Source organism: Balaenoptera borealis (assembly GCF_965194805.1).
Source record: "Balaenoptera borealis genome assembly, chromosome: 2".
Lineage (NCBI taxonomy): Eukaryota > Metazoa > Chordata > Mammalia > Artiodactyla > Balaenopteridae > Balaenoptera > Balaenoptera borealis.
The window spans coordinates 47,598,988-47,614,758 of NC_138867.1; the positions used below are offsets into that span (position 1 = coordinate 47,598,988).

At 37.8% G+C, this 15,771-nt stretch overlaps 1 protein-coding gene across 2 annotated transcripts in view; it reads left to right on the forward strand.

Annotated features, from left to right (window-relative positions):
• RAB3C (RAB3C, member RAS oncogene family) overlaps positions 1-10,848 on the forward strand; it is a 314,700-nt gene extending 303,852 nt beyond the window's left edge. For both annotated transcript variants that reach the window (XM_082382504.1, XM_082382503.1), the window contains exon 5: positions 9,354-10,848. In XM_082382504.1, coding sequence (XP_082238630.1) covers positions 9,354-9,541 — 188 coding nt within the window. In that variant the 3' untranslated portion in view covers positions 9,542-10,848. The remainder of the gene's footprint in view (positions 1-9,353) is intronic.
• The last annotated feature ends 4,923 nt before the right edge of the window (positions 10,849-15,771 follow it).

Consider the following 15,771-nt stretch of genomic DNA (forward strand, 5'->3'; position numbering starts at 1 on the left):
TGGAAGTGTTAGCCACAGCAATCAGAGAAGAAAAATAAATAAAAGGAATCCAAATCGGAAAAGAAGTAAATCTGTCACTGTTTGCAGATGACATGATAGTATATATAGAGTATCCTAAGGATGCTACCAGAAAACTACTAGAGCTAATCAATGAATTTGGTAAAGTAGCAGGATGCAAAATTAATGCATAGAAGTCTCTTGCATTCCTATACACTAATGATGAAAAATCTGAAAGAGAAATTAAGGAAACACTCACATTTACCACTGCATCAAAAAGAATTAAATACCTAGGAATAAACATACCTAAAGAGACAAAATACCTGTATGCAAAAACTATAAGACACTGATGAAAGAAATTAAAGATGACACAAACAGATGGAGAGATATACCATGTTCTTGGGTTGGAAGAATCAACATTGTGAAAATGACTATACTACCCAAAGCAATCTACAGATTCAATGCAATCCCTATCAAACTACCAATGGCATTTTTCACAGAACTAGAACAAAAAATTTCACAATTTGTATGGAAACACAAAAGATCCTGATAGCCAAAGCAATCTTGAGAATGTAAAACGGAGCTGGAGGAATCAGGCTCCCTGACTTCAGGCTATACTACAAAGCTACAGTAATCAAGACAGTATGGTGGGCTTCCCTGGTGGCACAGTCGTTGAGAATCTGCCTGCCAATGCAGGGGACATGGGTTCGAGCCCTGGTCTGGGAAGATCCCACATGCCACAGAGCAACTAGGCCCGTGAGCCACAACTACTGAGCCTGCACATCTGGAGCCTGTGCTTTGCAATAAGAGAGGCCACGACAGTGAGAGGCCTGTGCACCGCAATGAGGAGTGGCCCCCGCTTGCCACAACTAGAGAAAGCCCTCACACAGAAACGAAGACCCAACACAGCCAAAAATAAATTAATTAATATTTAAAAAAAAAAAAAAGTATGGTACTGGCACAAAAACAGAAATATAGATCACTGGAACAGGATAGAAAGCCCAGAGATAAACCCACGCACATATGGTCACCTTATCTTTGATAAAGGAATCAAGACTATACAATGGAGAAAAGGCAGCCTCTTCAGTAAGTGGTGCTGGGAAAACTGGACAGCTACATGTAAAAGAATGAAATTAGAACACTCCCTAACACCATACACAAAAATAAACTCAAAATGGATTAAAGACCTAAATGTAAGGCCAGACACTATAAAACCCTTAGAGCAAAACATAGGCAGAACACTTTCTGACATAAATCACAACAGGATCCTTTTTGACCCACCTCCTAGAGAAATGGAAATAAAAACAAAAATAAATAAATGGGACCTAGTGAAACTTAAAAGCTTTTGCACAGCAAAGGAAACCAAAGGAAACCATAAGCAAGATGAAAAAATAACCCTCAGAATGGGAGAAAATATTTGCAAACGAAGCAACTGACAAAGGATTAATCTCCAAAATATACAAGCAGTTCATGCAGCTCAATATCAAAAAAACAAACAACCCAATCCAAAAATGGGCAGAAGACCTAAATATAGACATTTCTCCAAAGAAGATATACAGATTACCAACAAACAAATGAAAGGATGCTCAACATCACTAATCATTAGAGAAATGCAAAACAAAACTACGATGAGGTATCACCTCATACCAGCCAGAATGGCCATCATCAAAAAATCTACAAACAATAAATGCTGGAAAGGGTGTGGAGAAAAGGGGAACCCTCTTGCACTGTTGGTGGGAATGTAAATTGATACAGCCACTTTGGAGAACAGCATGGAGGTTCCTTTAAAAAGTAAAAATAGAACTACCATAAGACCCAGCAATCGCACTACTGGGCATCTACCCTGAGAAAACCATAATCCAAAAGAGTCATGTACCCCAATGTTCATTGCACCTCTATTTACAATAGCCAGGACATGGAAGCAACCTAAGGGTCCATCAACAGATGAATGGATAAAGAAGATGTGGCACATATATACGATGGAATATTACTCAGCCATAAAAAGAAATGAAATTGAGTTATTTGTAGTGAAGTGGATGGACCTAGAGACTGTCATACAGAGTGAAGTAAGTCAGAAAGAGAAAAACAAATACCATATGCTAACACATGTATATGGAATCTAAAAAATAATAATAAATGGTTCTGAAGAACCTAGGGGCAGGACAGGACTAAAGAAGCAGATATAGAGAATGGACTTGAGGACACTGGGAGGGGAAAGGGTAAGCTGGAACAAAGTGAGAGAGTGACATGGACATATATACACTACCAAATATCAAATAGATAGTAGTGGGAAGTAGCTGCATAGCACAGGGAGATCAATTCAGTGCTGTGTGACCACCTAGAGGGGTGGGATAGGGAGGGTGGAAGGGAGATGCAGAAGGGAGGGGATATGGGGATATATGTATACATATAGCTGATTCTCTTTGTTATACAGCAGAAACTAACACACCATTGTAAAGCAATTATACTCCAGTAAAGATGTTAAAAAACAAAAAATGAAAAAGAAGATACAATTGACACCACAGATATACAAAGTATCATAAGAACTACTACAAACAACTATATGCCAATAAAATGGACAACCTAGAAGAGATGAACAAATTCTTAGAAGGGTACAACCTTCCAAGACTGAACCAGGAAGAAACAGAAAATGTGATCAGACCCATCACAAGCACTGAAATTGAAACTGTGATTAAAAATCTTCCAAAAGCCCAGTACCAGAGGGCTTCTCAGGCAAATTCTATCAAACATTTAGAGAAGAACTAACACCTATCCTTCTCAAACTCTTCCAAAAAATTGCGGAGGAAGGAAAGCTCCCAAGCTCATTCTTTGAGGTTACCATCACCCTGATACCAAGACCAGACGAAGATACCACAAAAAAAGAAAATTACAGGGCAATGTCAGTGATGAACATAGATGCAAAAATCCTCAATAAAAATACTAGCAAACAGAATCCAACAACACATTAAAAGGATCATACATCATGATTAAGTGTGATTTATCCCAGGGATGCAAGGATTCTTCAATATATGCAAATCAATCAATATGATACACCATATTAACAAACTGAAGGAGAAAAACCATATGATAATCTCAGTAGATGCAGAAAAATCTTTTGACAAAATTGAACACCCATTTATGATAAAACCTCTCCAGAAAGTGGGCATAGAGGGAACCTACCTCAACATAATAAAGGCCACATATGACAAACCCACAGCAAACATCATTCTCAATGGTGAGAAACTGAAAGCATTTCCTCTAAGATCAGGAACAAGACAAGAATGCCCACTCTCACCACTTTTATTCAACATAGTTTTGGAACTTCTAGCCATATCAATCAGAGAAGAAAAAGAAATAAAAGGAATCCAAATTGGAAAAGTAGTAAAACTGTTTGCAGAAGACATAATACTATACATAGAAAATCCTAAAGATGCTCCCAGCAAATTACTAGAGCTCATCAATGAATTTGGTAAAGTGGCAGGATACAAAATTAATACACTGGAATTTCTTGCATTTACATACACTAACAATGGAAGATCAGAAAGAGAAATTAAGGAAACAATCCCATTTATCATCACATCAAAAAGAATAAAATACCTAGGACTAAAACTACCTAAGGAGGCAAAAGACTTGTACTCTGAAAATTGTAATATGCTGATGAAAGAAATTGAAGACAAACAGATGGAAAGACACACCATGTTCTTGGATTGGAAGAATCAATATTGTCAAAATGACTATACTACCCAGTGCAATCTACCAATTCAATGCAATCCCTATCAAATTACCAATGGCATTTTTTGCAGATCTAGAACAAAAATCTTAAAATTTGTATGGAAACACAAAAAGCCCCAAATAGCCAAAGCATTCTTGAGAATGAAAAACTGAGCTGGAGAAATCAGGTTCCCTGACTTCAGACTATACTATAATGCTACAGTAATCAAAACAGTATGGTATTGACTTCCCTGGTGGCACAGTGGTTAAGAATCCGCCTGCCAATGCAGGGGACACAGGTTTAATCCCTGGTCCAGGAATATCCCACATGCCATGGGGCAAATAAGCCTGTGCGCCACAACTACTGAAGCCTGCGCACCTAGAGCCCGTGCTCCATAACAAGAGAAGCCCACACATGGCAACGAAGAGTAGTCCCCACTCTCCGCAACTAGAGAAAAGCCCACACACAGCAACAAAGACCCAACGCAGCCAAAAAAATAAATAAAATTAGAGAAAAAAAAAAGCAGTATGGTACTGGTGCAAAGACAAATTGCTGTGTCAATGGACCAGGATAGAAAGCTCAGAAATAGACCCTTGCATCTATGGTCAATTAATCTACAACAAAGGAGGCAAGAATATACAATGGAGAAAAGCCAGTCTTTTCAATAAGTGATGCTGGGAAAACTTGACAGCTACACGTAAATGAATGAAATTAGAACACTATCTAACACCATACACAAAAGTACACTCAAAATGGATTAAAGACCTAAATGTAAGGCTGGACACTATAAAACTCTTAGAGGAGGACACAGTCAGAACACTCTTTGACATAAATCACAGCAGTATCTTTTTGGATCCACCTCCTAATGAAAATAAAAACAATAAACAAATGGGACCTAATTAAACTTAAAAGCTTTTGCACAGCAAAGAAAACCATAAACAAAGTGAAAAGACAACCCACAGAATGGGAGAAGATACTTGCAAATGAAGCAACCAGCAAGGGATTAATCTCCAAAATATACAAACAGCTCATGCAGCTCTATATCAAAAAACCAAAAACCCAGTCAAAAAATGGACAGATGATCTAAATAGACATTTCTCCAAAGAAGACATACAGATGGCCAAAAAGCACATGAAAAGATGCTCAACATCACTAATTATTAGAGAAATGCAAATCAAACCTACAATGAGGTGTCACCTCACAATGATCAGAATGGCCAACATCAAAATATCTACAAACAAATGCTGGAGAGGATGTGGAGAAAAGGGAACCCTCCTAGACTGTTGGTGGGAACGCAAATTAGTACAACTGTTATGGAGAACAGTATGGAGGTTCCTTAAAAAACTAAAAATAGAGCTGCCATATGAGCCAGCAATCCCACTCCTGGGTTTTTTCCAGAGAAAACCATAATTTGAAAAGATACATGCACCCCAATGTTCATTGCAGCACTATTTACAATAGCTAAGACATGGACGCAACTAATTGTCCATCGACAGAGGAATGGATAAAGAAGATGTGATACATATATACAGTGGAATATTACTCAGCCATAAAAAAGAATGAAATAATGCCATTTGCAGCAACATGGATGGATCTAGAGATTATTATACTAAGATGGATTTAGAGATTATTATACTAAGTAAGACACTTAGAGAAAGACAAATATCTGTTGATATTACTTATATGTGGAATCTAAAAAAATACAAATGAAATTATTTACAAAACAGAAACAGACTCACAGATTTCAAAAACAAACATGGTTACCAAAGGGGAAACATGGTGGCGGCGGATAAATCAGGAGTTTGGGATTAACATATACACACTACTCTATATAAAATAGATAACCAGCAAGAACTCTACTTAACATTCTTAATAATTTATATGGGAAAAGAATGAATGTATGTATGTACGTAACTGAATCACTTTGCTGTACACCTGAAACTAACACAACATTGTAAATCAACTTATAGTCCAATAAAATTTTTTAAAAAGAAGATGTTCTGAAACATGGTGCAAGGCTAATCCAGCTTGGGAACAGTGCTGTCTGTGCCAGAGAGAAATTAGAATGGATGATCAGTGTTTCTGTGATTAATTGAAAGTGTTCACTGATTTGTTAATGAAAACGTGTATGCTGCAATTATTAATAGTGGATGATAGAGTCTGAGGGATAGGTGTCCAAGGCTGTAGGCTAAGTCAGTAACCTATTTATTAGGAGATCTCTGTCACCCTTCACAATCAGCTTGCTCTGTGACCTTAGGCTACTTATTTGATCTGCCGAATCATACTGTCCTACCTAGTAAATTGGAAATGATCTTCAAAGTTTTATGAAAAAGACTGTTTCCTAGGGATCACTGACTGAAGTGCTGGCTTTCCACTGATGTTCATGTGTATGAATGGGAGGTTAAATATTTCTAAGAACAAGGTCATGCTGCTATAGTTGAAGTTAGTATGATACATTGGGAGGTAATGGCCATAAAACCCAACAATGACTTAATAGAAGAATAAAGGCTGAAATGTTTGAATTTGTGGTTACAATTTAGTCCATGAGCTTTAAACACCATGGACACCCATAGGTGTGGAGTGTGGTCGCACATAGAGTTGCTTGGATGAAGATACTGATTCCCCTGGATGGAGAATCATTTATTGCACGGTAAACTTGCTTTGCCCTGAATCCAAACAACTATATGCTAAAATAATGATGTTGAGTTTGATCCTGAATATCTCATTTTATGACAAACAGCACATGTGGTCAATGAGAGGAGGCCTAATTTCCAGAACCTTTCACATATTTCTCTATAGACATACAGCTGTCCTGATGACCACCTTGATGAACCTTAAGCAGCACAAAATACCAGAGTACCTCTGGAATCATTAAGAAAAGATGTTTCACCCGGAGTGTTAAATCTAGTTAATCACTCTCTAACTATTTAAATTGATGAAAATTTGTTGTATTACTTAACATAGAACTTCCAATTCAACTGGAACCAAACAGTAGGCTCTGCAGAGTATCTGAAGGAGGCAGAGAGTGTTCAGGTTTAGTTCCAATGCCAGCTTTGCCATTACTGGCTGATCAAGTAAATGAGCAAAGGTACTCAGCCATTTTGTGCCTCTATTTCCTTATCAATAATCTGGAGAAAATACTGGCACCTACCTTACAGATACAGTGTTTTAAATAGTACCTGTTCTACAGTAACCACCCAAATGTTAGTTTCTTACTATTATTGTTATAATAATAGTATTATTTAATTATATAATTATTATATAATTATATAATAGCATTTTCTGGTTTGCTTGGCACTTTTCCATATATTTTCTCATTTGAGCCTAATGTAAGACAAATGTCATAAATAAGGAACATAAGAATAAAAACATGACTTTCCCATGGTCACAAAGCCAGTAAGTATTGCTCCTATGGCTAAATCTCCTACCTGACAATCCATCCCTCTCACCACATTATGGCACCTCCTTCTCCATCCATGCTGGATAAATGGAGGGCTGTTATAATATGGTGTTCTCTTCCTGGGGTTCCAGGTTAAGGTCAAGACACAGAGCATTCTGACTTCTGGGCTCAAGGATCATTTTACTGACCTCAAGTTGTACACCAGCAACACTGTGTGTCTCAAAGCCCAGATTAAAAGAATCACATTTGATAAAGGTTTGCATGGATTACTGTGGTTTTACAATGGCCAAATCTTTTATGATACCCTTCAAGTTCAGTGCCTTCCCCCAAATCATGCTAATAAATAAAAGATGTGTCAGCAGAAGAGATGAGAGAAAAATGAAACCTTTGGAGAAAAAAAATCCCATAATTTGTCACAAATCTCATCTAGGGATCCTGATTTCAGTGGGGTTTTGGTATCTTGTGACTTAAAGCACCCTCCTGTTAACACTGAGAAAATCCCCACAAGGATGCAAATAGTTCTGACATCTAGGCAAGTATGGATCTAAGCAATTGCGCTTTCCAAAATCTGGATCAAATTGTTGAAAGGTGAATGATCTAGCCCTTTAGACTGCAAACATTAGAAAAGAGAATTCTGTTAACGCCAGATAGCATTTTCTGTAAAGAAATGAGTAATTTAAGAGAGCTGTATAAACACTATCCAGAGAGACAAATGAAAGGGAAATACAAGGCAAAGAGGGCTTGAAATATTCACTGCTATTTTATAGAACCTGGCTTAACTTATGCTCGCTCCTTCAGCTCAAATCCTGTGGTTACTCGCTCGGATTTTAACAATAGAATACAGTAACTAAAGAAATTCGAGCTCAGATATAGTCATCTATCTTAACTAAATTAGAAATTTTAATTTCTAATTAAAATTGAAATTTTTAATTTAAATTTAAATTTTCTAACGAAAATTGCTTTTTGTTGTTTATCTTCAATACTGCTTAAGAAAATAAGTATTTCTAGCTCATGAGAGCAATTTTGACATGGATTCAAAATATTAATCCATTTTTTTCCCTTTTGGCCCCAGGAGCTGGGATGAAATCACATGATTTAATCATTCTGAATCCATGTGGCTCCTCAGAGATAGGGCCAGATGTAACCAGAAGGATTTATAGGGTGTAAAATTCAGAATGGATTAGGACAGCATTTCTGTGTTCAACCCAATACATCCTAAATCAACATCCCCCGGATGGACCAGAGCAATCTCTGGCTGGCCTAGTGGGGAGGTTGTCATGGCAACTGACTGGCAAGCTCAGCCCGTGGAATGTGAATGCAAACAATAGAGTGACAAGGCTGTGTACAGAGCAGCGTACTAAGGCTGCTTCTACCCAGGTACAGTGACACTTCAGTCAACGCGTGAAACTGTCACTGCATTTTTTTGTAACCTCTTGCACTTCTGGCAGCTTATTTGAAATGTATCGTGTCCTTTCCCAGATGTTGATAAAACATTGCTGCTGACAGATAACAGAAGATATGGAAAAATCAGCACCAGTAGCTAGCTGCAATGGTATACAAAGCCCTGGAGGGCTGTTAGTCTAAAACACCACTCAAATTTCCTAAAGGAGGTTGAAGCACGCCTAGGGTAAATCCAATGATTCTTTAGTGCCACCTTATGTCCAGTTAAACACTGGAAATTTACCAAAGGCCTACCCTCAAACGCTTTACTAGGCAGCAGTAGGACAGACATGGAAAAAGTTAGAGCCGCATTATGTTGGAGTTTGGGAGTCCCTTTCACAGCAGAATATGAACATGAAGTCTTCTAAGCCTCAAGTTAAAGAAAAAATGAAAATTAATAATTTTGGTAGAATCTGAAATGAGGAAAGAAAAAAAAAAAGCCAAAAACCACAGACCTAGAAAAGATTAGAAGAGGCTGCATGCTGATTCAGGGGTTGTAGGAAGAGATGGCAGAGACAGACTGTGTCAAGGATTCTTCATGTCGTCCTTACTAACTCTTGCCAAGGCTTTTTTTTTTTTTTTTGTCTAGAGAAAAATAAGATGTGAACATCACTAATTGCACTTTATAACTCTTGTTAATGGATAGCAAGATGGTAGCATTTGTTCAAATGGCACCTCATCCTGCCTCTCATCTCCCACCCAAACCAAACCTACCAGCCACTGCCGTCCCACCATCACCATGTCCCTTTTAATTTCAGCAGAAGTATGAAGTGACCAAGCTGTGTTTCTTTGTGTTTCTTCCAGGTTTTGAGTTTTTTGAAACAAGTGCCAAGGATAACATTAATGTGAAGCAGACATTTGAGCGTCTCGTGGATATCATCTGCGACAAAATGTCCGAGAGTTTGGAGACAGATCCAGCCATCACTGCCGCAAAGCAGAACACGAGGCTCAGGGAAACCCCTCCTCCACCGCAGCCCAACTGTGGCTGTTAGTGTCCCGGTACAGGCAGCTCCACAGGGGTTGGTTGCTAAAAATAGCATTTATAAATGGTCAATTAGCCTTCATTTATACTGCCTAATAATTATTTGAGGGAAATCTTTGATGTCTGTGGCTCGAACATGCATTCAATTCCGGGGAGATTTCCGGTGTTAATAAGTGGCAAATATGTGATCTTAACCTTGTAAGGACTATCCATCTATAAACATCTGATGTTTGCATGTGATTTGTTATTTGTCTTCTAGGCTCTTTTGGTTTCGGGTTTCTTAGATTAAGCTACTGCTGGGACCTCCGATTATAATTTCAGTACAGCTGAGTTTTGGGCTACGGGTTCAAATTATACTATTCACTTGTAGGGATGATAACCAAGAAACTGGTTGTGTGTGTGGTGTGAGCAGGGCGAGATCTCAGGAGACCTTATTTGCTTTACTCTCAATCGAAAATCAAGTGGAAATGTTACTCATGATTAGGGAGACTGTCATGGATCTGGTTGGTGTACTGCTCAGGAAAGGTATCTATTTTTCAGTGTTACTATACCTGAGAAGACCATTGACTATAAAGAAATTGAAATATTGTTTAAGGCCCTTGCAAATTTACCAAGAGATTAATATTTACCTGACTGGAAGTAGATTTTAACAGTAGTCTTAGTTTAGATGTTTAAATAAGGAATACCTAACCCAAGACTGCACCACCCAACATTCTGAATATTTGAGGGCACTGACAGACAGAGGTTATCTGCTGAATGTGTTATGTAACAAGCGTCTTAACCAAGAAGGAGATATGAGTAGCAGTGGGATTCCAAGGCCTGAGCTCCCCCCATGACATATACCACCACGACTTTCTGGAACCATCACCAACTCTTGGAACAGAGGTTAAGTTGAAGCTTGTTAGAGCCCCTCTTCCCGTAGGATGTAGGCTTGCTTCCCCCAAATATTGCCTTCTGCTTGCACCTCCCTAGGTTCTTTTACCTGGCTAGAAGTCATTTAAACAGTATCTCCATGGCTCTCAGATTGAGGAAGACAATTATCATCTCTATTCTTTTTCAATCCAAGTATTTATACCTTTAAGGCATATCCCCATTCTGTAAGCCTTTAAACATGCTTAAGTTACTCAGAGACCACTCTTAGGAGCTGAGAGTTACAGAAAAATCTTAGGATGCCATAAGCAATTTGAGAGGAGAAAGGAAACCATTTGAACACCCAGATTCTTTCTCCTAGAGATTCTTTCTCCTGGATTTCCTGAAGACCATATATGATTAACAAGCAAACCAAGCCCACCAGCGATTCTAAGTGAGGACTGCAAAGAGACACAGCATCTGTATCACCACCCAGCATTGTTTACAGCTAGGACTTTAAGTCAGCAGGCACACATTGGCATATTTGGAAGGGCAGTTCCATTAAGTGAACGTTCCCCTTTTTTGGTGATCATGTTAAAGATTTTTTTCTCTTTTCAAAAATAGAGACACTTCCCATGAAACTATTGAGTGCAAGATTTTTGAGCAAGGATATTGATAGGGAAAGATGCATATCTAAAGAGATCTCTTGAGAATTAAATGCCTGCAAGTCAGGGAACTAGGTCACATATATTACTAGTAAGTTAGAAGATGAAAATTACAGGAGAAAGCATTTGGGATGTCTTAAGCATATCCACATTCTTATTATTTCTCATCTTCTTAGCTTAAGATCCACTAATTGGCAATAAATTTTCACTTTGGCACTCTGCAAGGTAGACCTTAGCCTAGTGAAGGCAAGAAGACATTAATGCCGTACTAGATTTTAATGGGGCAACTAGCTTCAAAAATCACAGAAATTAAAGTGAAGGGAAGAAAGAGAAGGCAGGGGCCATCAAAGCAGATTTGTTTCCAACAGAAACCTGTTTGCATGATATTGTAATATTTCTTTAACATGGTCTAGAAAATGGCCATGTTAAATGATATAGCTGTTAAACAGACTTTTACAATCTAATATGAAGCAATAGAATCAGGAAGACCTTCCCATCCTCTCTCAGACCTGATCTCACATACATACGTACAGATGTCAAGGACCTAAATATGATGTCTCAGATGGCTTTTTCAGAAGGATGTTGATATGCATATTATTGTAAAATGGAAAGCAAAATCAGAGAGGGTAGAAAATTGGAAAGAAAGTTGAGTTTTGCCCTCTTGTAAACTCCTTCCCTGAAGAGCTAATTGCCATTGAAATTAAATGGCTCTAGAACCAGAAGACCTAAGCCAAGTACCCACCTACACAATGTCAAACATACCAGACTTGAGCTACTGTATGCCAGTCAGGGGAGCATAATGCAAGAATGGCCCAGGTGTCAGTGACAAGGGACATCCAATAATTTCTATCTTCCAAACCTCAATGGAAGTAGAGGCTTACTAATTGATTCTCAGTTCTGAAGCCCCTACCCCAGTGTGAACTTCACTAAGTGAGACGCTTCCAAAAAGGATTGTCACAGAGCTCAATGAATTGAGCACCTATGCTCCTGCTGTAAAGCACATGGAAAGAGAGAGAAATTCTCTATTCCTAATCTCATCAAGAGATCCTGGTTTTAAAATCAAGTTTGGCAAAAGAAGAACCAGCCTAGGATTAACTAAGTAAACTTCTATTGGCATCAAGCTGTATTATTTATAACACTGTGGTTCCTAGGTTTTTCACCCTTTAGGCCATCATGCACACAAATGTGTATACACACACACATGCATACAATACCTCCCATATTCTGTCTGCCAACAGCTTAAATAACCACAGATCATTTTTACTAATGGCCTAACTAAATTTGTATTCAAAAGAACAAAGACATCTTACAAAGTGTATGTTTGTGTTAGTGTGTAAATTGTAGACATCCATCTTTTGTCTTTGATGCAACTCAATTAGTGTTTCAAGAACAAATTTCTCTTCCTCTGTCACCCTTCTCCTCATCACCCCATCCCTCCGATTACTTTTATAATCAAACCTTGATTGTTTTGAGCAGATACTTCCAAGAGCTTTGGTTTGGGGACATTCCTTTCCGTTCTAAATATAAATGAAAAATTGGACTGGAAATTACTTCCTCTAAACAGCCATTTAGTGGACCCGCATTTCAGCTTTCGGGGATGTGAGTGGATGTAGAAGGTGCATAAAGTTTCTTACGTCCTAAGATGGCAGTTTACAAGTTAGCATTTTATCTATGGGCTTATAAGAAGAATTGCTTTAAGACAGTGAATTAGTTCATTGCCACTGCCCCCGCTGAGCAACCTCCACTGCCTTGATGAACTTCTAACCACCTCTTTAGGTTAACTTAAAATCATTATCCCTTTGCCCGCCTAGTAAATAAGTGCTAAGATTTTTATTTGGAATGGGAACTATGATGATGTCTTTGGTTGTTGCAGAAAGCTGCAGCGTTATGTTAAATGTGAACTATAAATTCCACTACAACCGCAATTATGCAAGACATCTATATACTCAACAAACAAATATGTATTTCACCTACTTAACTCTTATCCAGATTAATAACAGCTCTTTGGTTCAGCACATTGGTTATCTTTCAGGAACTAATTTAAACTTCCAATTTTAACTACATCTATGCTGAGGATAGACTTTCAGGGATGCAATGTTCTTGTTTTAAAGTAAAATACAGTCTACTGTTAACTGAACTTCCATGAAGCAACATTAATTTTGGAGCATGGCAGTCGGTAATCAGTGGCTCATTTTGATGTGCTTTATCCAATGTGTCTCTTTGTGCTCAGTGAGGATATACTGTGCCATCCTTCAGTCAACTGTGTGGCATCTGTGGGACTATATTAAAAATGTATCCAGACTCTACCAAGCTATCCCAAGGCTGAGGTAGCAGCTGCATATGAAATACTAAGCTAAATCTTAAAGTCATGATTAAAACCCTTCTAGGTCAAAAAGTGTTTAATAATTTTCATATACTATTGGAATGCTCCATCAGGAATTTTTGGTACGGCATACTTGGGAGGTGACCTTTCTGTCTGAAGAATGCTCTCTCTCTCTCTAAATTATAGTTTGCATGACTGGTAACTAGAACTCTTTGTTCCTTTGTGTGTGTACTCACTCAGTGTGCCATGTCAGGCTGCCATGTGAGCAACTAGACCCATGTGGCCTTTCTAATCGCCCCCTAGAAGATGCAGCCACTCCAGCTCTGCTTGGCTTTGCCCATATGTGTATAATACCTGTTTTAGGGGTCTGCCAGTAAAATGGTGAAGTCTTTCTGATCAACTGAAACATCAGGGTCAGCTTTTTAGATTCCTTTATATTTTAGGTAAATTTTTGATCAAAGCCAGTCAAAGACATAAACCTGTTTTATATTCTGAAACAAATTGGGGAAACTGGGTAAAAGATGAAGTTTATAACCAGGAAAAAAAGCATCTGGATTATCTCTACAGTGCACCTAAAGGGTTCCAGGTTCTAAAAATACAATATCCTCTAAGGGGACAAAAACAGGTCTAGAGAACTTATTTAAAATATATCCACCTATTGTTGTTTCATAAATAAATGTTTTTTTCTTAAAAACCTTTACAGGAATGCTTGACACTCTAGTCAAATACTTCCCTTAAGGAGATTAAAATATTTACACTTGGGCCACACAGATAGTGTTGCCCCTCCCAGCACATACACACTCAAACACGGATACCTTTTCTATGAAGGAAAATTTCCATATATGGTGCTTTCTCAGTGCTAGGGAAAAGGGAGCTTTTACTATGCTCCAACAGCTGTAACTGGCATTTCCCTTAAAAAGGTCTACAAAATAGATTCTTCACACTGATTTGATTCGCATCTGTGCAGAGAATTAATTCCCATTAAAAGGGAAGGATAGAGAGAATATATTTTGCAAACCTTCTAAAGAAAAGAAATTACTTCAAAGCCTCTATCAGAGCTCGAGTATTAAGATCAGACCATGTAGCTAGTGGACAAATTGAGCTTTCTATTTACAATTCTCTTTTCTACTTCCTGATTTTTTATCAATCATTTCAGTTTTTTAAAGCACTATCCTCACAGAGTGACAGGACCAAGAACAGGAAATGAGACTCAAGTTTCACCATTTACCTCCCATCAGTACAGTTAGTGGTAGAGTTTCAACTGGTCATTACTTGCTGAAATGAGGTTGGGGTGGGGTGGGTACCTGTGTATTTCAATCACCTGTGTTCATACTTTCCTTCATTGTGGACAACTGAGAGTTGGTTGTGGCTTTATTTCTTAATGGAAATGTTTCCATGGTCATATTATTTGGCACTAGAGGTTGCTTAGCTTCATGAATGCCATTCTTAAACATGCAGATGGTACATGAGCCACAGACACCTGGCCTTTCAGGGACGTGAGCATAAATTACATCTGTCTAGTGGTTCCATACGCCTCATAAAAGTGAAATCTGGGGATTGTTTGCTGTTTCAGTATGATGGTTTTCCATGCATTGTCTCATCATCCCTAGGATACGTGCTGAATGAAAACTTCCTGTAATTCCTGTTAATATATTGTTAATGTCAGACGTGATGTGATGCCGTTGAACTGTCCAAATGTACAACTACTTAATGGTGTTTGTGGAACTGAAATGTCTTAAATGTTGCATGAAATATGTTATAAAAATAGATTTGTTTTCTATTTTTCAACACCTCAGAATTGAGGGTTCATGGGCCAATAAGTGCAATATTTAATGACTTACTCAGTGTATATAAACTAGTGTGAAAGAGTGAATTATAATGAATGTGTGAGATGCTTTGATGGCTGTTTGACTTACTCAGATTATTTCGTGTAGCTGTATTTGTCTAGTGGTACAATTTATACAGTAAATACCTTATTGGTGTCATGTGAAACTCCTCTGTGCCTACTTCAAGGTATGTTTTTTTTCCCCCTATAAGACCAAACATTTAGGATCTGGGAATATATGTCAATTTTGCCTTTTAGAATTATGGATTTTATTTTCAAGACAGAATGACTGTTAGTTTATTTTATATAGGCATTCCCTTCTTTAATTCAGAATTTTCCTTAAGCCTTTTATAAGAGGTTAATTTAGAAACCTAAGAAAAAATATGCACATAAGGAAAAGTCATTTTTATTTTTCTCTAAAATGTTGATCACATGTTCTGTCTCCTAAGAATTTTCACTCATATTTTTGTGTATATTTTATTGTTACTCAACCTTGTGTTTTGTTTGCAAATTTAACCCTGTCAATCCTGAGAATCCTAAAATATTGATGTCTTTTTAGGTTGTAGCTAATGTTATAT